Consider the following 21785-nt stretch of genomic DNA (forward strand, 5'->3'; position numbering starts at 1 on the left):
CTAAAAAGTGTGTTGAAGGTCTCAGAAGAATGGGTTTCTTCATGGAGATTTTTGTATTCCTTTGAGTAGTTAGACTCAAGAACTTTCTTGAATATGACTTTTCTCTCATTAATTGCTAATCCCCAAAGGGGCAAACCCATAGTCTATGCTGAGGAGCTCAGCTGYGTCAAAACAGAAGTTCTGGCCAATTTTACGCATGTGATGCTTCAGACTTTAATACATTCTTTGAGATTGGGTCCAATCCTTCAAGATTGGGTCCCATTGGGTAAAGAGCTAGATGTGAATCCTAAATTTGGAATGATTTGAGATCTGAATTTTAAGGTGGTCTCTCGAATTTGGTCAACTTGCCTGAAGGACACTACTATCGATGGAGGAGGAAGAYGTAATCTTGGAGATGGTGTGCTAGCCTGATTAACTTGGAACAGGCTGAAGGCAGCAGATGCTTTCCACCCTGCATTTTTCCAGCTTTTGCTGCTAGGAGAAAACACAGGCTCTTTGAGTTAAAGAGGAGGATTTTCTGTTATGCAGGGTACAGGCAGATGAGGATCCCCTCCTGTAAAACAAAGCCTGTGCATGTTGCCACGCAAACTCTGTATCCCTCTTGCTGGATGCCAGGAGGAGCCAGGAGATTGGATGCTCACACAGATCTGGCAGGAGATGGCAGATCCGCTATTTCTCAACTGCCATCTCAAATTCCTCTAATGTTTTTATTAGGAAGAAAGTAGCCAGCTTTGTGTCTCAGCCTGAGTTGTGAGGGTAAAGCACCAAATCTGTATCAGTTCCTTCGTGCTTGAACTTTTCAGATGAAAAGAAAACCCCTTCCTATCTCTTAGAGTCATTATTCCTGCTGTTTTTTATCAAGTCCTTTGCTGGCCYTTCTTGTTATGTCTAAGCTGAAGCTTCTAGTTTTCTTTCTTTTCTCTTTTTTTTCTTTTTCCCCTTGACTCACGAGGGAACAAGAGACATATTTGTTGCTATGACTGTATGACTGCCTGGCTCCGATAACCAGCTGTGGCCCTTGCAGAAGAAGTCACCCAAGAGTGTCCTCTGTACGCCAAGYCTTGGAGAGCAGTGGCATCACGTGGGTTAACAACATGGGGCTTTGACAGGCCCACTCTTGCCCCTGACTTACCTGTCTTCCTCTTGTATCTGAGTTTAACAGTATTTGAGTGAAGGAGAAACATGGTAAGAGGGATGCTGGYTGAATGCGAATGATCGGTGAACCTCAAAGGACTTGGTCTGGGTTTTTATCCAAAGCACTTTGATCAGGAACAGAGCTCTTTATGCTGCTGGAAGTGTGCCCAGAGGGAAGGCTGAGCAGAGGTTCATTGCTTAAAATTATATATATTTATATTTATGTATATATAAAAATATTATTTATATTATATATATAATTATATACATYATATAATTATATATAAAATTATATATTATATATRTTATATAATTATATGTATAATTTCCCCTCTGGTGGCCACCTTTTCTTCAGCTTAGCAGATACTGACATACATGGAAAGCAAGTTTCCAGGATTTCAGTGTTGGTTGTCATTAGCCCATCACTACTGCTCGATTTTAGAGATCTTCTGAAATGCCCTTCAGCAGTCGGAAGAGTATGCTCCCTTTGGAGAGGGCTTGGATTGCTTCAGGGAGAGCAGTAGTTAAATTGAAAAATATATCTTTTTTTTTTTTCTTTTTCTTTTTCTTTTTTTTCTCCAACCAGCATACTTGTTTAACAGAAGGAGATTTGCACAGAAGTGTGTTTCTGTGCATATTGTTGTTTCCCCTGTCTCACTGCAGAGTCTGAAGAGTACTTGCTGTTGCCTGAGAAACACCTACTACAATTAAATATAGAGTCAGTGTTGGTTAGTCAATGGGCTTGAAGCTATGTCTGGAGACGGTTCTTGCGTTCCTGCTTTCTTTGCTTATTGGGGCAGGATTTGCTCAGCAAAGGCTCATTGTAACTTGGCGAACGCTGCTAATGTTGCATGTCTAATCTGTCGTGAGCGGGGACGGCTTGCTCGCTTTGGCTCCGCGAAGGCAGAGAGTTGGATTAAATTGTTTAAAGTAGTTAAAGGCTCCCCACGGGTGTGTGCGCATAGGAGTGCATGTGCGAATGCTGCATTTCCATCTGTATTTCCCTGAACTGCYGGCCAACGCAAGTAGCTCCTGTGCAAGACCAGCTCTTTGGAGGAGCTCAGAGGCACCCTGATATGTTTTACTGTGGAGCTTAGCGGTCCCTTATGCGCTTGTCTGTTTGCTCTTTGTATAATACTGTGTTAAGATCAGGCTTCTGGTTAAGATAAAGTTGCATTAAGGAAACACCTGTGGCTCACTCGGAGCTGTTTGCTTCCTTCAAGAGCTGGGCTCTCCTAAAGGAGCTCCTCCATGTATGACTGTCTGAATTCTGCTCCGTGTGTGTCCTTGCTCTTGCCGTCTGCTGTGTTTATGCTCTGGGAACCCTTGGCATGCTGGGATGAAGCTGGTAAACCAGGAGCTACTTCCTCCTCTGTGCAGCTCCGATGGGCAGGAACAGGCGTAAGCAAATGCCCAACTGCAGAGGCGAAGCCTGTTTGGAACAACAAGTCTTGAAACCCTGAGAGATGCTAGTGCAAGCAAATGTCCACAAGGCCAGGCAGTCCCCATCGTGCGAGGATGATGCAGGTGACATGTTGAGGTGGCAGGGTCTAGTGCAACGGGTTGACGTCATGGCCTGGCCTGAGGAGTTGCTCTGCAGCCAGCACCTCCTCCTGGACATTGGTCTAGCAGATCCCTCAGCCCCGGGGCTGCCCTGGGTCCCCACAGTCCGTCTCGCCAGGCCCCTGTTGTTGTCCGTGGCCCTGGTGTTGCTGCTGTGGGCCCTGCTGGGTCCCAGTGTCCCGTTGCCGTGGGGAACTGGGGCCTGCAGGTGGGCCGGCTGCTCGGAGYGGGCCGGGGCGGCCGCCTTCAGGCCCTCCCAACGCCCTTGGGGGTTTGGCTTTGGAGACCACCCTGGAGTATTATGATTATTAGTATTTTCCCCTCTCTTTATTGGCTGTGAAGTGCAAAGACACCACGGCAATGCTCCACTGGGATGTTTCTGAGACAGAAAGATTTGGAAGATTCTGCAGAGAGAAGGAGAGATAAAACATTTATTAGAACTGTTTAACCGAGGGTCATTTTACATTCATTTCACTCGATAGCAAATGGGAAAAGCATTTGTGAGCGCAGCTTAAGACCAAAAACTCATTCCTGAGCACGTATTAATCTTAAAAAGGCATAGGGAGTGTGTAGTTTAGCTTGCAGTGCCGAAGCCGGAGGTGGTCTGCACTGCTCTCCTGCTGGCTTTGCCTCGTGGGCATGCAGGGGCACGCAGGGTGTAGGGGCACCTCTAGCTTTTCTGAGCCAAAAGCGCCAAAATCACACAAGAGCACCTGAAACGGATGGCAGCACAAAGCCACGGATGCCAGCCGCAGTCCCGAGTGGTGCGTCCAACATGTCCCCCCTTGAGTGCAGCCGTGGTCCTGTGCGTGCGCCGCTGACCCCGTGTCTCTCTCTGCCTTCTGGATTACAGGTGCAAAGAGCTGAAGTATGCCAAGGACCTCCCCCAGATCTCCATCATCTTCATCTTTGTGAATGAGGCGCTGTCGGTTATCCTGCGATCGGTGCACAGCGCTGTGAATCACACACCCGCTCACCTCCTGAAGGAGATCATCCTTGTGGATGACAACAGCGATGAAGGTAAGCAGCGTGGTGGGGTGATTGGACATGGAGGATGTGCTGGCTGGTCCTGGCAGTCCGGCTCATCCYGTTCTGTTTCTCCAGCTCCTATAGCACAAAAGCAGCGGGGTTATACCAAAGTTAAAATCTGAAATTTTACTCTTGTTTGAAAGTTTAGTTAGGACCTAGAAGACTAGAMAAGGATACCAGAACAAATTCTAATATTTCTCTTTAGCATCTGGAATCCTGGCTTCATCTGTAGCTCTGGTTTTAATAATGTTTTGGTGGCTATAGAGTTGTGATGAGCAAGACCCTGAAGTCTAGTGATCTTTTCCTGTCCTGACTCCTTACAGTGGCTTTAGCAAGATATTTTCTGTGGGCATGCCTCACTTTGTCTGTCTRAAAGAAAGTTCTAAGCACTGTAAATGGCTGGGGCTCTGTCATAGTAGAGAACTGATCCTACCGGCTCCTATATTTCTGTTACAAGAAGGAAAAGCAAAGGAGGAAGAGGAGAGTGAGGCTGTGGCAAGCTCTGGCACAAGTTATAGTGTATTCCACACTCATATCCTCTAATAGAGCTTTATTTTTTGACTTTTCTTAAAACACCTTCCTTTCCAGGTTTTGGTAATACACATCTGTGAGGGGTTTAAGTCACATGTAGAAGTATTTTTCAGACAGAAAGAGAGTGTGGCAAGAAGAGAATTTGTGTGTCTTTCCAAGAGCAGGCCTGCGAGGTTGTTCTTCTGGTGGTGATGAGATTGAAAAAACAAAACAAAACAAAACAAAACAAAAAAAAAACACCTCAAGTCTGTAAAAAATAGGCACTGGAGTACCACACTAATGAGTACTATAGAAAGCTGATGAATTATAATTACGATAAAAGGAAGAGGAGACCAGTTCCTCTACTGGCAGAAGTCAGTGAAGCTTTAATGAAGCTAACGAACACTGGGGTGACGTGCGCTAGTGCGGCCTGAGATTTCAGAGCTGGAACTCTTTAGCTCGCTAAGGACAAGTGTAGATGATCTGTGTTTGCAGTTGTTGGCATTGCCTCTTGCTTAGATGGTTAGAAATAAAAACATGAAGTGCTGCTCCTCCAAGTTCAGTATCAATGGAGTGAAGAGAACACTCTTTTAAAGAAAAGCCACTGGTTGTGATTACTGAGCTTCTCTGCTCACTGCTGTCGACAAAGAAACAGGTTTCTAAATAGTCCCCACCAACCATTCAGGATGCAGCACTGAGGCTAATGTTTTGTCAAGTACTCTAGAGATGCTTATGAAAGGCATAGGACTATGGAACAAATCCTTTCAAAACGCATCCCCCCCGTCTTGAATAAGTGGAGACTGCAGCTGGCTCTGAGAATATAAAATGGAACCTCTTTCTTTATCTGCTGCCAGGAGGCCAGGCATCATCTTTCATGGATTGGCTATGAGGAGGACGGCGCTGGTGGGGTTTGGTGGAGAGGCTRGGGGCTAGATGGCAGCAGGGTCAGTGAGAGGAGGTTTCCAAAGCTTGGTAGTGTGCTCAAGGATTTCCAGCTGTGAGTGGTTATGTGCTTGTTTTGCCTGGGCTGGCCAAGCTGTCTGTTGTGCCCAAATGCCTTGTAGTACCCATCTACAAACCCCATTCAGGGCTGTGCTAAGGGTCAGGCGACAGCTGAACACCCAGGTGGATATGTCCTCAGGAACGCTGTGATGCAGAAGTAAAAGTAGAGCTACGTGAGGCAGCATGGCAAGAGACCAAGGAGATGATGTTAGCTGGTAGGGTTAGTTAATAACATAAGCACTGCTGCTTTTGAGCCTTTATAGGCATCATGACAAATGAGACTTTTAAGGAGGGATTTGGAGGAAGCTAATGAGGGAACTTAGCAGATGTTATGGAGAGCTCCTCCCAAGCACACAACAACCTGGTTTCCTCCTGTAAAAAATGCTACAAACCAATGCACGTCCCTAGGATKGGCGCGTTCACCCACTGCATAGTCGAGGAGTCTCAGTGACGTGAAAGAATTATTAATGGCAATAATGTTGTCTTATAGTTCACATTAATGGCGGGAAGTAATTGTGAGCAGCAGTAGCAACATCTTACAGTTGATGCTGGGGATATTACAAACAAAGTAGTTGTAATAAATGGGTTTGATTGCTACAGGAAAATAATTACAGGAAAATAGATTCTCCTGAGCTCTGAGATTTCGAGATGAATCCTGGAGGTGCGCGGGTGCCGAGCGGAGGATGGAGGTGTGTGGGGGTGTGCCTGGACAGGCTGTGCCTGAACAAGAGGGGGAATTAGCAGAGCCTGCTTGCGAGGGGCTGTGTATATCTGCGAGAATATTTATTTGGTGTATGGCTTGTAGCTGTAGCCCAGTTCTCCAAAGCCTCGGTTTGTCTGCCCTTCAGGTACACCTCYGACTAGTCACACAGTGAGAGCAAAACCTGTGGTGCTTTGTGGTTCTAGTGTAGCACAAACAGCTTCCAAAGCCTCTGTAGACTTTTCTCTGCACTGGTCTCATCTGACGACTTCATGGCTGAGCTGTAAATAGATACAGGTATGAATATATTGTAATGAAATGAAAAACCCTCCTTGAAGGGAAAAGCTTGGGGAGTTGTAGACTGAACCCCTCTCCTCCCTTGAGCTGCACATTATACTTTGTAAAGACTCTTCTTTTTTTGTCGTCTGCTTTTGTTTGTGTTTGCTGTTGCAAGAGTGTAATTACAAAGACGGTGTGCAGGTTGTGTTTCCGAGTGATAACATGTTGCCTAGGTTGTTGGAGGAATACAGCAGTATGCCCCTGAGATGTTGTGTTATCTTGCAGTCACACGCTTTGAGTCTGTTGCTTAATCATCACTGGCTTTTTTACCATCTGTTTTTTAATGTTTTTAATCTGGGATAATATCTTTTTGAAAATAAAACCTCAGTATTAGAAAAAGGCTTCTGATAAAAGACTGCTTAAATTAGCTGGCTACATTCGGTGATATGCTGCTGGTTGTAACTGACCTCAGTGCATCATGTTAGCTGTGACTAGATATATCGCTTTCTTCTGCAGCTCGTTGCAGTGGCGACGGCAGTGGTGCTTGTACCTTCTCTTGGGAGCCAACTCTTACCTTTTGTGTGTGCATGTTTAAAGCAGGGCGTTAACAGGCTAGTGAGAAGCAGAGTCCTATCTCTTCTTCGTATGCATCCATCCAGCCCAAGGTTCTCATTATTCCTGGTCCTCAAACTATAGAAGAGTTGCTTAATTGCAGGTCACCTGGTGCTGCCCCACTTATGTTCAGGTCTGAATTCTTGAGACCACACCTAGGGGCAGAGAATGGCAAACCTTGCTTGGTTTTCTCTCTTACTTTGGATTTTGCTGAACAAAGTGAACCTAAGACTTGATGCAGAATTCACCTAGCGGGACCAACTTTTCCTATACCCTTATAATAGAGTTGATTTATGCCCCAGCTCCCTTTCTCACAGTTTCCTCCTGAATATTTGCAAGTAAACACAAGAAGCTTTTTGAGACCTACCTAGCTCTGAGTCTCACTGCAAAAATTTTATCATTTGTTTATTGCCTGTTCAAATAATTTCTTGGGAGTTACTGCTGCAGAAAACCTAATTATCATCAGTTTCATGTCTCAGGTGAGAGTGAAGGAAGAGATGCCAGGCAGATGGGTGTGCTGGTGGCACAGTGTACTGAGTACCTGGTGGACCTCGTTGCCTTCTCCTGATTTTCAGTCCTGAACTAAAGAGGAAAAAATGCTATTACACTGTGCAAGGCAGCAGTGGCGAGAATGGCAGCAAGTTACGTGAATCGCACGATGTTTTCTGCCCTGCTGCAGTATGCAGGAAGCCCTGAAAATAGCAGATGCAAAGGCAAGGCTGCTAGTTTGTGCAAGCTGACTTTCTTCAGCAAGCGTGTTCGCTTGTGCCCCTTTGAGGAAGTGATTTAGTTCCTGGTGTGCCATTTCAGACCTCCTCGTCATCCTGAGCAGTACAGATCTGGGATATTTGCAATGATGATGAACAAAACCTTTCTTAAGTTGATAAGATGGGCAGAAAGGTTTCCTGCTGCTGTCCTTAACACAGCAGCCCTCGGCGCTGCAGCCCATAGCTACCTGTTCTGCCAGTGTCGTGTCAGGGCAGCGTCAAGTTGTTTTCCTGATATGCTAATGGCACTCCCTCAAGTGACTGCTGAGTGAAGGAGAACGCAGGGTAAAATTAGGAATCACTTCAAATGACTTGGATTAAGATTRGATTTGAGAGCCTGTTCTGATTCACCATGCACCGGAGTTCACGTGGAAGCAGAAGAGCACTTCAGGTCTCCCAGACTGCTCACTGCAGTCCCCTCTCCCACGCTGCTGCAAAGGGGAGGAGAAAGGGGCCAAGGCTTGATTTTCAAATGGGAATTTTTCAGAACGTTCTCAGGGACCAGGATTTCAAACCAAATCAAAACCTGTTTTCCAGTAAAGATGAATACCCAGCAACCCCTCCATTAGGAACTGCCTAGGGATGTAATGCAAGGTAGTTCCCACCGAGCTGCCTGTACGCTGGCCTGACCTGGAGCAGAAGGGGACCCCAACCCAGCAACTTGTTACAGAAGACTTGGGACCAAATCTCCCATGTCCATTTGGTGCTTTCATGTCTCTGAGGGCTTCTCCAGGTGCACGTTGCACTACATGGCGCCCTTGTAGTGCATTGCAGGCTGCGGAGCGGGTGTGTTTGCTGGTGCGTGGCGAGGGGAAGGCAGCTTAAATGATGCTGATATTAGGATAATACAGCCCTAATTTGCCAGTGGCCTGGGTTCAGAGCACACGTGTGAGTCCTGCTCCAGCTCAGCTGAAGGACAGTCACGTCGTGAGCCCTGGAACGCGGCTGCTTTCGGTTGCACGAGAGCCGCCAGCAAAGCCAAGTCCTCCCCTCTGCCTGCTCCCCAGGGACGGAGTCTCGGTCACTTTGCGCTCTTAGCAGAGAGGYTCTTTACGTAGCAGTATCCAGCCTCATATTTTTTGGAAAAAGGAGCAGGCAGCTTTGGTTTCCCTTGGATTTTGTGCCTAAATATTGCACAGTCTGATTGAGATAGSAATTTCTCCCTTGGGCTTTACCCCTCGGTAAACTCGTGGAATTAAGTTATGCTTCTTCCTTGTTTCACTAGAGCTGTGCTCAAACAATTCGCATGAATGTTTTTCCTGTTCCCTTCTTTTCCTTCAACTGCGAAGCTTTAAAAYGGCAATTTGAAAGTTGTTTTAATTGTTTGGTCTAGGCTGTAATTCCATGGTCTGCAGCATTAACGACCTGCCTCTTGACAAAAGCACGTGAAGCGCAGATACTGTCCTTGTGGGGTTTTATCTGTCAAAAATCTGCGTCTCTGTCTCCTTGAAAACACTCGAGAGATGTCTCCATAAAATACTGCTTTTTCCATGAGTGGCTCAGCATGAAATGGAAGTTGCTGAGTTATGTATGTACGCGATGCAGATGCTCTGAATTGAGGAAGGGGCTCATTTACTTTATTCTCTTTATTCCCACTTCAACATGAAAGAGAGATGAGACTTTTGGGAAATTGGTATGTGAGAGGAACAATCCCAGAAAGGCAGTCTGAGGAAAGCACATTTTCTGTGTCTGGAAGAAGGCGTGGAAGGAGAGGGAATAGATAATCCCGTTTCCTTTGATGATTTATCTGGCTAAGCCCAGCAGATGGGACTTGCATTTTGCTCTTTTGTTCTCCATTGCTATGTATTGTCCAACTAGGAACTGACTCCATTGCTCCTAAGCCTTAAGTATTTTACCCTGTGAATTATATTAATGCAGTGTGTGTGTATATGTTTGGGTGTGTATATACGTATATATTTCACCTCCATGAGGGGGTGTGTATGATGGGTAGTAGCCTCTCMCCTGCGGGCACCGACCTTGCTTGAATTTCCAGGAGTCCTTGAACCTCATATGAGTGAAATATATTCTCCAAAATGACTGGGTGTCCACAGGCCACGTTGGCAGTAGACCCGCGTGCATTTAGATGAAATGCTAGGAATTAAAAGGACCAATATTGCTGACAAAGCACTACAATAGCTAGGCACAAAATGCCATGTTGCTAATGGGAAACGGATGGCTCTTTCTGCAAGGCTGCCTARACTTTGTGGCTGTTTAGCAGAAATTTGGTAAAATGAATGAGACAGATGAGTGTTTTGCTGTCTACACTGTGTGTTTTTCAGCGTTATTAACTTGGACTGAGCTGGAGTCTCAGAATCTCAAAGATTCAGTGCATTCTGTGCACGAGTTTTTTTTTCTTTTTTTTTTCCTTTTTTTTTCTTTTTCTTTCTTGCATGCAGGTTGCTTGCAGCTGGACCTTAAAGCAGAGCTACTCAGATGTGTCTAGCTTGGCGGCTTCCCAGATATTTTTCTCATGGGGCTTCCTTTCTACCTCTGCGCTTTGAAGACCTACCTTAAAAATGGAACTTTAGGAACTTCTTCCAAAATTTTGAAAAACATACTGGTGTTTTCTGTTTTAACCTTTCATATGCTTCCATGTTTAAAAATTCATTTATGTTCAGTAGAGAACTAGTAAATACTTGCATGTTCAGTACTGAYAGTGGCTGTGGACTGATGGATCTGCTGTGTTCTCAGCAGTAGCACAAACACAGGGGCTTAGGCAACAGATCTGCAKTCCCCAGTAAGGAGAAGATATCCCATATGAGGAGCTTCTGAATAACTCCAAAATCTGTTTCTTATGTCATAAAAGCGGGGGAATTTCAGCTTTTGTGGTGATAGCACTTGGAAAACATACAGCAAATGCTAAGAGTGTAGTAGTCAGGCTGAATAAAAAAGGGGTAGTGGAGCTGGCGTACACAGTTTGGTGTAGTTTAAACTACTTCAGGTGGCTTTTGCAGCATTTCTAGGAGTGTCTTTCCCCTGCCCCGGTATTTTGAGGGAATCAAGTTGTCATCTTGCTGCCCTTCACCTCTACTGAGGGCACCTGATTCCTTAGGCATATAGAAGGTTCCTGGCAACCTTGAATTCCTTTTAAAGGGGCTGTGGTTAGTCCACCATCAGGTCTATAAAACTACTGGTTTGCAAATTAACATTGATTCAACCTAAATGAGTTGCAAAAGACTGTATCCCTCCCAGGGATGCGGAGAGATGTGTTGTCCTGGTAAGTTATGTTGTTATCCATCAATAGATGATCGGGGCCTGGAACATCCGCGCTATGAGGAAAGGCTGAGGGAACTGGGCCTGTTCAGTCTGAGGAAGAGAAGGCYGAGGGGAAATCTGATCAGTGTCTATAAATACCTCAAGGGAGGCAGTGAGGAGGAGGGGCCGGCCTCTTTTCAGTGGTGGACAGCRACAGGACTAGAGGAAATGGCCACAAATTGAAGCAYCAGAAGTTCCACAGGAACTTAAGAAGAAATTTCTTAACAGTGAGGGTGGCAGAGGCCTGGAACCGGCTGCCCAGAGAGGTTGTGGAGTCTCCTTCTTTGGAGATGTTTAAAACCCGCTTGCATGCAGCCCTGTGCCATGTGCTTTAGGTGACCCTGCGTAAGCAGGGGGGTTGGACTAGATGACCTCTGAGGTCCCTTTCAACCTYAAGCATTCTGTGATTCTATGAAATGGGCTGATTTTGGATAAGAAATGTTGCTCCTCAATGGGTCCTCTCCTCCTCCTTTTCTAGATGAGCTGAAGGCGCCCTTGGAAGAATATGTGAATAAACGGTACCCGGGACTGGTGAAGGTGGTACGCAACCAGAAGAGGGAAGGCCTCATCCGAGCTCGTATCGAAGGCTGGAAAGCTGCCACTGGCCAGATCACTGGATTCTTTGATGCCCATGTGGAGTTCACTGCTGGCTGGTAGGTGCTGAACCTTGAGGTCTCATCATGCTAGTGTGTGCGAGATATTCTGCACTCCAAAATTTTGTAAAGAGAACTCTGGAAACGGAATCAATGGATTACTCATCCTGTCTTTTGTAGGCATGATGGAGATGGGTTTGTGTTTGGACTTGATGGTCCTAAAGATCTTTTCTGAGCATTGTGATTCCATAATCTTCCTTCTGTGCCAGATTTCCCCTGGTGAGATATGGTGGGACGATCCTAGGAAACTCTATCCTTGCCCTTCTTCTCTGTAATCACTTTTCTCCATCCTTTTACATACCTTTCAAACACACATGCTTCGTTTGTGTTTTTATGTTGATTTTCCACTTCRTGAGCCCCAAGCAATTTCTGGAAGTTAAAAAGAAAAAAATARAAGAAAAACAAAGAAAAGAAGTAAGAAAAGATCAGAGAAGGGGTTGAAAGAGAGTCTTTCCTGCTTCCTTTTTCTGCAGCTGCATCCCACTGGGAAAGGCKTGTGTTTTAGACTGATTTGTTTCTCTGCAACTAAGAGTAAGTGCAAAGRTGCAGAAAGGAAATGCTCTGTGTTTAGAAACTGGAGGTAGAAGTGGCTCTACCATATGTGATTTGAACAGAGAAAAACATCCTCAAGGAAGAATCCTTCAAAGGAAGAACTCTGGGCAGTTACTGAATTCTTCATAACACTAATGCAGCTGAAAGACATTTAGAAGACTGGTTCTTATGTTGATACCTGTATTCCCTTTTAAATGTACCTMTCTTCAGGTCATTAGGTTTTCACACCCAATTTTATTGATATGCATRAGGAACTACAGTTTGCTGAACTGTTTCAACAGCTTTTTCTAGAGATAGGAATTGAGCTTTTCTGTAGTGTGGACTTGACTCACTCTTTCATGTACCCTCTGCTTTCCCAAGCTCAGGCTTGTTAAATCACAATTTAAACAATAAAAAAAAATAAATAAATAAGCACTGGTTTTGGCCGACTTTGCAGAAGATAAGTTTTCAAACCAGGCTTCCTGTGTTTCCCTAGCAAAATGTGGGCTGCATTTTCATGCACTAGGTCAATCTGTGTGTGAAAGCCCAGGCAGTTACCCTATAGGAGCACATCTGCATTTTGCAGAAAATCACTCTATATGCAGTAGAGGTACCCAAAGAGCAGCCATGCTGTGGCAAGCCAAGGGCTTAAGTAGCCTGCTGTTATATCACAATCAACATCTAAAACCCTAGGAAATGTATAAGAGCAGGAGTAGGATGTATGATACTTTGGAGTACTCTACCAGCCTCCAACTATTTGCAGATGTGAGAGAGTCTTGGCTTCTAAGTACTCAACAACCCTTCTTGTATTCACTGTGAGCTTTTATCTCCCCTTGAGCTTGCGTAAACTTTTGACATCCACAGCATCCTTTGGTGAGGAGCTTCCCAGCTGAACTGCCAGCCATGTAAAGGGCTGACTCTTTTTGTATATCTTTGAGCCTCCTGCCTGCCTTTTTCGTTCGATGGTCCAAAGCTCTTGAAAGGAAGGAGTCACCAGGTACCTTCTCTGTGCCTGGCTGTGTAGTCAGTCCACGCTACAGGATTGGCCCTTAGTTATTATACTGTCGTATTTTTTTTGTTATCTTCATAAAGATCTCAGGAAAGCTCAGCGTGAAACCATGGATGTTTATTTTGAATTAAAAAGCTAATAATAAGGAATTAATATTTAATGGTGCTTTTAAAGCCAGCAAACTAGTGAAAACAGGGAGTGCTAACTCTGCAGGAAAAGGTAGTTTACAGCTTTGGAGGTTTTCATTCATTTCCATAGGTTAAGGTCTGAGTTTGTGGAAAATACGTCTGTGCTTGCACTGATGGTCTCAGCTGGTCCTCGAATTTTGCATAGGAAAAGTCAATTGCAGGAGAGCCATAAAGCTCTCTCCAGATAAATGGCGTTGTGGCTATTTCAGCTCTAAATACTGTGTCTGTCCCTGTAGACTAGCCGGCCGTAGCTCCATCCATGATGGGTCCAGGTGGGAAATCTCATGAGGCAGCAGCACAGCAGCCTCTTGCTGCATCTGTGCGTGCATTTCAGGAGAAACTAACGGCCCCTTCCTGCCCTCTGCTTCCCTTTGCCCCTAGGGCTGAGCCGGTGCTCTCGCGCATTCAGGAGAACCGCCGCAGGGTCATTCTCCCCTCCATAGACAACATCAAGCAGGACAACTTCGAGGTGCAGCGCTACGAGAACTCGGCCCACGGGTACAGCTGGGAGCTGTGGTGCATGTACATCAGCCCGCCCAAGGACTGGTGGGACGCCGGCGACCCCTCGCTGCCCATCAGGTAGGGTGCGAGGCCTCAAGGGCCACGTTGGGGCTTGGGATGGCGAGCGGATTTGGTACCGTGCAGAAAATATTAGGGAGAAGCAGCAATTACGTAGAACTGTGCAACCGTGTGTTCAACTGCGTATGGCAAAGTTGCTCTGCTTGTGGAGCTAAATTTTTGCAGATCGTTAGAAACGAGGTGCTGATTCTCTTGTAACAAATTAATGTGTGTATTTAAAAGGTAAGCTGCTGGGCCTTCTCAGATGAGACTTGCTGTAAAAACAAAATAACTTATTCTGATGCTTGGGCTTATGTGGTCAGCGAGCTCTGCATCTTTATTCCCTTATGGACTTTAGGCACAGGATGGGCTGGTTTTAATAGAGCATAAGTGGAGAAATATCACGGTGTAGGTGGAGAACTGGATTTGCTTCATGTGAGGAGTCCAATTATGTTCTCTTGATAGCCCCTAATAACAAAGTGACCACCAGAGCCAGCCAGAAATGGAATATATTACCCTTAGCTTGATTAATATGGGGAAAACTTGTTCCAAGGCGTGTAACAGATGCAGCTGTACAAATGTATACCTGATTGAAATCCAAATACCTGCACTTTGGTCAACAATTTAATCCCTGGGAGCTGATGCTGGATCTATTTGCATTTATACAGCAGCTTTTTTTTTTTTTTTTTTTTTTTTTTAATTTCTCCTAGCTTTGCTTCCTTGTTCCAGGTGTCCCGTAGAGCTGTTAGTGCAGGAAGGGATGGTTTATGCTGGCCAGGCCTCAAGCCTTTGAGAGAGAGACAGTCATTTCTAAGCAAATGCCAGGGTTGTTAAAGGAGGGGATTGACGCCTGGGGTRTTCGGAGGTGAAGCGGAGCAGAGGAAAAACCTGAGTTGTGTGTGAGCAGCGTGGYTGCAGTGGCAAAGCCCTGGGCAGTGTGATTTCCCTGCGGACAGACTGGATCCTATGGAGGATCAGGAAAGTGGATGGTCCCTGGGAGGARCTTTGTTCAGCCTGTGGATGTGTCACTGGGGAAATTATTGCATGGAGAGGAAGGCACTTTTATTAAACTGAACTGTAACAGTTGGGAAATATGGGCAAGCTTTGAGCACAAGGCTGTGAGTGGAGACRTGGCTCCAGGAGCTTCCTGTCATTAAAAACCAGCGGATAAGAAGCACTGATGAAACTGGACCCACTAAAATGAAACATTTAAATGCCTGTCATGACATTCACTTGTATTCTCCTTTCTGAAACTTTATTTTGTTCTTTTTGTTTGTTTGCTTGAAGTAAGCCAGAGTGGAGACAGATCTGGAAGTGCAGACTCGTTTGCAGAAAAAGATGGTGTTCAATGGCAGAGCAGAGGCGATGAGGGTGACAAAGTGGGAAGGAGTGAGCAGTGGAGAAGGGAGGGAGAGAGCTGTGGAGAGTGGGGAGCAATGGAAGGAGAGCTGGGAAGAGGGGGGATGGTGAGTGCAGGACCTTAGCTAAGGCAAAAGAAAAAGGCAAAACTCAAGTGATTTACTTGCAGAGGTGGATGTGTTAAAGCAGTGGGAATTAGGTAATAATAGATAGGAAAAAGAGCAAGGAGCAAGTGTTCAAAGCTGCAGAGGCAGGACAAGGAGGGAGGCCACGTCCAAGGAAGGGACGGGGGGCAGATATCACAGGCGGATCGGACACAWCCTGGTGATGAGGCAGGGGAGAGGGCCCTGTGAACTGGCGTGGGGGCCGTGGGGCCCTGCGTGGGCGAAGGCAGCGGGAGGGAGGCGCCGAGGGACCCTGTGCACCCCTCCTGGCGGCACCTGGATGCTGGATGTGCCGCCTGGCACCTGGATGCGCCGCCCAGCGCCTGCCCGCGGGCTCCTCGGCCTGCTGAACAGCCCGGGCCCCGTCCCGAGACATGGGGGCAAGGTGAGAACGGGCTGCTCTGCAGCCTGCTTCTGGGTTCTGCTTTTTTGAGACCTGACGGTTGCTCGGAAATAGGTTGTGGACCAGTATGACTTAAAGGAGAGGTGTATGTGGTAGAGGGAACTCGCAAGGAAGCAGTTCYAAGGTGCTAATAGCTCGGGCATTAACGAAGAGAGGTAGGTAAAAGCTGCCTCTGATGATGCAGCCATGGCAGAGGGGTCAGATTGGAGGTCYTGGCTTTGGCCCTGCCTCCCCGGATGTGGATGCCGTTATCAAAGGCACCTGCTAAGGCCGGGAGGGTWGATGGGGTCACCCGGCTGCTGGACACCTGCACAGGGTGCAGGTACCTCTCTTTTTGCCTGGCTTGACTTTGAGCTGGTCAATGGCATTAGGCTTGGAGCAGGTGTTTGCTGCTTTACATATGTCAGACCTGCTGCTATAGAAATAACATGTTGGCCACAGAAGTGGCACATTYGGCTGTTTTTTCAGCAAAATGTCATAGGTTGTTATCCTGCCTTTTTTTTTTTTTTTTTGGTCTTTAAACTATATGGATGATAAAGTATGAGGGAATATTGAGTCTTATTTCTGCATTAAGGCCATTGCAAGCTGCTACTGATTTCCTCAAGCTGGAGGTGAGCGAGGTTTGGCAGCCTGCTCTGCAGTAGCCGTGGTGCCCCCGTCCCCCCTCATTTCAAGGGGTGATGTTGGAGTGGCTGGTGTCCCGTGAAGCCCATCGGCTCTGGCGGACACCACAGTCTCAAGGATCTGCCTGCTCATCTGCTGAGCTGAGATTAACCAGCAGTAAGTCAGGACGTGGGGATACCTGGAGACCTGGCTGTTCCATGGGATGAGGTGCAGTTATCTGCTCGTGCTGTCAGCAGTGTCAGTAATGTGGACCCAGCTGCTCCAGGCCGTGGTGTGTGGAAGCTGGGATTTGGGGGTTASAGAGCACGGATGGAAGGGTGGTGCCTTTGGAAAATTCCAAGATCTTCTCAAGCAGGCACCGTAGCCTCACAGTGATATTAAATAATTAAACAACTTACTAAAATAACATTGTTAACATGCACTAGGGAAAGATTATGAGAAAGATAAATGGGTAGTGTCCACAACAAAAAGCTAATGAAAAATACTGTCTCTTCCCATTATGTTGCATAACCAGATACAGACCAGAAATAAATGACTGCAGTTATTTTTTATGTCATATGAGGCTGTGGCAGTATGCATTTCATGGCAATATTTGCATGAGAGGGATGCTAGTGCAGAGCTCCATGTAATTATGCATAGAATTAGAGGAAATTTCTTGAGTTATAATATACAAAGGTACATTAGTTTTCTAGTGACCTTTTAGTATGAAAAATGGGGAGAGAAGTAAGGCAGTTTCTTCCTCATTTGGTYTGATGCTGTTGGTGCATTGGGATTATGAGAGCCCCAAGAAAAGTCCCTGTCATTGCTCAGAGAGGTGTCTGTGTGGGGGATGCTCTAACGTGCTTGCAAGCTGCTGTGCATCAGGACCGACCAACTATTCGGCTGCAGAGACTGGAGACAGCCAGCTGTGGGAATACGTTTGGAGACGCTTTTCCCTCATGGATAATTCACAAGACATAATTATCCAGGCAAAGAGATCCGATGCCTTGAAGCGCCTCTAAAATATGGCCTAGTCTCAAACTGGCTCCAGGCTCCCTTTTTATCCAGTAATATCCCCACAAGGAAACGGTCTGCCTTAATGACTAGGATGGATGCTGGAGTAACGCAGGGGTTYCAGAAAATGTCATCTTTCCTGCTTTTCCCATTAACATTAACAAATTTGATGCACAAAGATATACTTGTTCGTAGCACTGAGATGCATGCAGGTGCTTTGGAAATGGTCTTCCCTTGGCAGGCTTAGGAGTCGCTGACTTGCTCTTCCCAGAAGATAAAATTGCAATTGCCGTGCAACACATCATACCTAAATTAAAGTCCCAGAAGGGGAAGGCGGTAAGTGATGTAAGAAACATTCATCATATAAATCCTTAACTTCATAAAATGTACTCCCATGTGGTGGTTCTGATTGCCTAGTCCAGATAGCATAGACATGTGCCAGGATACCTGGACGTCCTTGGTGTTAGCAGATGTAGGCAGGATTTATCCAGTCCTTTGTTATTAATCATATACCCTGGATGAGTTTRCTGAGAATCCAGAAAAGCTGATACTTTCTGTGTCCTGCAGGAAATAAATAAATAAAATCCTTTGGAAATGCAGTGCAAATGCAGGTTATCTGGAAATGGAGCTTGAATCTGCCTTGAGGAATGATTCCTTTCACAACTGGAAAGGCATGTTACTAATTTATTTTTCTTTTTGGGGTTCTTKGTGTATGGTCCCCTATGCTGCTGCAGCACAAAGGCGCTGCTAGTCCCAGTGCCCCTGCTGTCCTCTGCCTGGCTCCTCAGGTTCACACYGCGTGAGATTATGTCAAAAAGCAGCTTTGGAGAAACTGCTGCTATCTGGAGGATTTAGGGCCAGGCTTGCTGGTCGTGTTTCCCTTGCAAGGCTTGTGATTTATAATTACATATGGAAGATATCGACAGCTCCGTGGCTGAGACTGGTGAAAACAATTAAATGCAGCCTTGAATCTGTCCCTCTTCAAGAAGCCGAGCGAKCAGATAGTGCATCTTGAGCAGCCTTGAGGAAGAGGCTCAATTACTGAGCGTGGAGCTTGGGGTCACCGTGCTGTCCCGGTGACTGCATGTCACATAACCCTCCAGAGAGCTGAGRCGCTTCAATCGCTGCTGCTTGTTGGTGGGTCCATGGCAGTGTTGGGACCCCATTGCTCCCAAATAGCCATAAAAAGACTTCCTGGTCTCTCTGGTGTTTTTCCATACTCAGCTGAATGGATCGGGTCAATCCAAAAGGATGCTGAGCAACTTCAGGTAGTTGCAAAATGCTCCTTTGTGCGTCAGGGCTGAAGGTGAAGACCTAGGGTGGCTTGGAGGTGACAAATGGTCCTTTTTCCAAGCAYGCAGTGAGCAGAGCGCCAGCTGTGAACCAGCGAGCAGGTTAAATTGGACTTTGGATGGGGTTTTGTTGCAGCTGTTTTACGTAGACTTAATCTTTAATGATTTTGGAAGACAAAGGCTCATTTAATTAGTATTAAGTTCACTGCGAGTAGGAAATAGCTTTTGAGAGTTATGGTTTGTAAAAGAATAGAAAGGCTGKTGGATTTCTTTCTAAAGATGAAAATAATTTGAATTAACTCAGCCAATTACCTGTTATCTCAGCCTCGCAAATACTAATGAATTTGCTCTCACAACACACTTATGAAAGAGAGAACCCTTATCCCTCTTGTATAAATGTTGCCAAGGTCAAGATAGGGGGAGGAAAAAAATAAAGAGGATTTTGAGGTTATTAAATATAACACGCGAGCTGCAAAAAGGTGCCCYATGCTATTGCTTAGTGACATTTTTGCACTCTTTATAATTATTGCCCAATTCCTAGACTGCAAATGCTGGCAGCGTCTCCCGCTTCTGTTGCTCTCWGTTTCCTTCACAGAGAGGCCAGAAGGATTTATTTGTAGACATCCCATTATGTCTCTTTTATTATTATAATGTTCATTATTCTTTTAGACACATTAGCTATCTGAACAACACGGTGTCAGAGCAAGTCAGCCACCTCTTTTTTTGCCCTGGGTGCGGATGCATTTGCCTGGGGGGCAGGTGAAACGCAGAGAAGGGAGGATCRTTTTGGAGATGGGGCTCCTTCCTTGTGACACAAGCTGCGGTGTTAGGTAGGACGATGCCCCGCGGCCGGCCGCGGGTTGGGTTGGTTCAGTCCGTCAGAGGCTGCGTTGCCAGACCTCATTTCTTCCCAACGCTTCCAGCAGTGGCCATCGTGTTACAGCTTTCAAAGAAAACAAAACCTTTTAATTTTCACTTACTGATGGATTCTTCCCTCTGTGAGAACTTTTGCAACGGTTGCAGCCCAGTCTGTGCTCAAACCTTTAAATGACCTTAGAACTAAAGAAATCGTCTCAAATGACATCTAGTGTCTTGCAGTATTGATGCAAATGAACCTTCAGGTGGAGGACAACTTTTTTTTTTTTGCCTTTTGCACCCTCACTTTTGTACCCACTAGCCTGTYGTGTCCCTCTGTCAAACCCTTGGTTGAAAGCTGTGGACAAGCTTGAACCATTATAAATATTTTCACTGTTATTCCTGCTTTCAGTGCGGTGCTTGTATCCAAAGGCATCCGGCAACTCCAAGACATTGCAGGCCATTAAAAGTAGATGACATTGTGAGGACTGGGCAGCATTTCAAGGGTTATTTACTACTGAACATTTTAAAAACRAGCACTTCCTGGTTTGAATCGGAGCCTATGATCAGCAGCGTGACTCCCGTTTCTGTACAGAGTAGTAGGACGCTCTGGCCTTTCTGGCTCGGCTGCTCCCAGAGGCAAAGGGAAGGCTGATTTCCATAGGTGCCAGACACGGAGCTGCAGTGGAAGCCTCCCCTGGCTTGCCTGGAACGATGTTCTGTGCAGGTGTTGCCTTACAGGGACTGTAGGTGTGTGACTGTCACTACAACTGCTGAASGTTTATGGAGCTCAACGGGAAGAGCTCTCGCATGGGAACAAGGTGGGTRCACTGTGCCAGGGCTGATTTTGTTGGTGCTTCCAGGACAAAAAGCATCTCCTCTTCTTGTTTTGCATTCATGGCCAAAGCACCTTCCCTTGTAGGCTTCTGACCCTCTCGAGACCAAGTCATCCTTAGGGTGACTGCTGGGGACGGATACTCCCGCGTACGGTGGCCTCAAAACTGAAGTTTGGTCACTCCTGACCGCTGAAGTCAGCGTAGAGGCCTCTTTGTTACCSGAGTAACAAAGGAAATGAAGGGATTATTTTTCGCCCATATTTGATCTGAGGTGGCCTYGTTTGGGCTCAGACCTTGGGAAAGCTTCAGTTCAGAGCCTTTCACTAAATGTATCACCCGTCTCTGGATTAAATTGCATCCATTAGTGTTTTACCAGCTTCAAAAGTGCTTTGCAAGGAACCTTGGCGGTTCTCACAGTTAGAGTTTGCCTTTTAATCCAGAGTTTTGCGGGAACAATTTGAGGCACAAAGGAAGAACATTTAATTGACTTTCCTTATTTTAATTTTAAATGTGACTTTGTATCAAGGAGAAGTCAACCCCGAGTAGTTACACAAAGTGGCTTTTGCTCGCTAGAGGGCTGCTTTTAAGCTCCTAGGCTTCATAGCAATTCCCTGGGGTATAAAAAATGTGCTGTGGACTTTGGACAGTTCAAAGCTCGGATTGCCTGTGTCGTGCATTTTTATGATGAACGCTACATCTGGTAGTTTTAATGCTACATAATTTAATGCAAAGCACGAGTGAAGCTTGTGCAGTCTCTGGTTAGCAAGACTCGTGTCATTTCCTGAGGAACTGTAAAGGTTGGGAGAGATCTGAGATCTGAACCCATGTAGGTTGTTAATGGAAGCCCAGATGATACCTAACCATGTCCATGAGTGCATTGTGCTGCGTCCTGTTTGAAAAGGTTTTTCCATTTCTATAAGACTGCCCTTGTGAGTGTTGGCTTCATCTGAGAGCTGTGAGGCCCTGCTGAAATCAGGGGAAGGATTCCCACCAACCACCAAGTCTTGGGAGTAGGTCCTACAAGGCTATGGGTTTGTTTTGTTTTGTTTTTCTTTATAAATTGGAGGAAAACTTTGGGAAGATCAGTGCTTCTACAGCTTTGGCGCATCCTTTAAAACATTGTCATCYCAAACGTCAAAGTGTTGTGGTTGGAACAGTCTCACGCATGGCATGTTTGGCCAAGTGACCATCAAAAAGACAACATTTATGGGCATCTTAGGTGATGAGCTGCAAGTGTGCACTTGATTCTGTGAGAACGCTGCTCTTTGCTGAACTCCTGGCCTCTTGCGCCTAAATCTTCCAAGTCTCCCTTTGAGCAGCAAGGACTTTTCAGAAAGAACCTGTAAAATGGGGCCAGAAAGGGTTAAGCGCAGGCCTTGCACCTGCACGAGGCTAATGGGGAGTGCAGAGAGCAAATCCACTTTCCTAAAAGGTGTCGTAGTTTATTGGGATAAAATGCTTATATAATT

At 46.0% G+C, this 21785-nt stretch overlaps 1 protein-coding gene across 1 annotated transcript in view; it reads left to right on the top strand.

The window, feature by feature from the left end:
- Positions 1-21785, top strand: part of GALNT17 (polypeptide N-acetylgalactosaminyltransferase 17) — a 173030-nt gene that overhangs the window by 55596 nt on the left and 95649 nt on the right. Inside the window, exons 3-5 of the mRNA XM_026050169.1 lie at positions 3551-3717; positions 11330-11504; positions 13614-13811. Of these exons, the coding sequence (XP_025905954.1) occupies positions 3551-3717; positions 11330-11504; positions 13614-13811 (540 nt within the window). The remainder of the gene's footprint in view (positions 1-3550; positions 3718-11329; positions 11505-13613; positions 13812-21785) is intronic.

The sequence above is a fragment of the Nothoprocta perdicaria genome, unplaced genomic scaffold, assembly GCF_003342845.1.
Source record: "Nothoprocta perdicaria isolate Ctin4 unplaced genomic scaffold, notPer1 scaffold_66, whole genome shotgun sequence".
Lineage (NCBI taxonomy): Eukaryota > Metazoa > Chordata > Aves > Tinamiformes > Tinamidae > Nothoprocta > Nothoprocta perdicaria.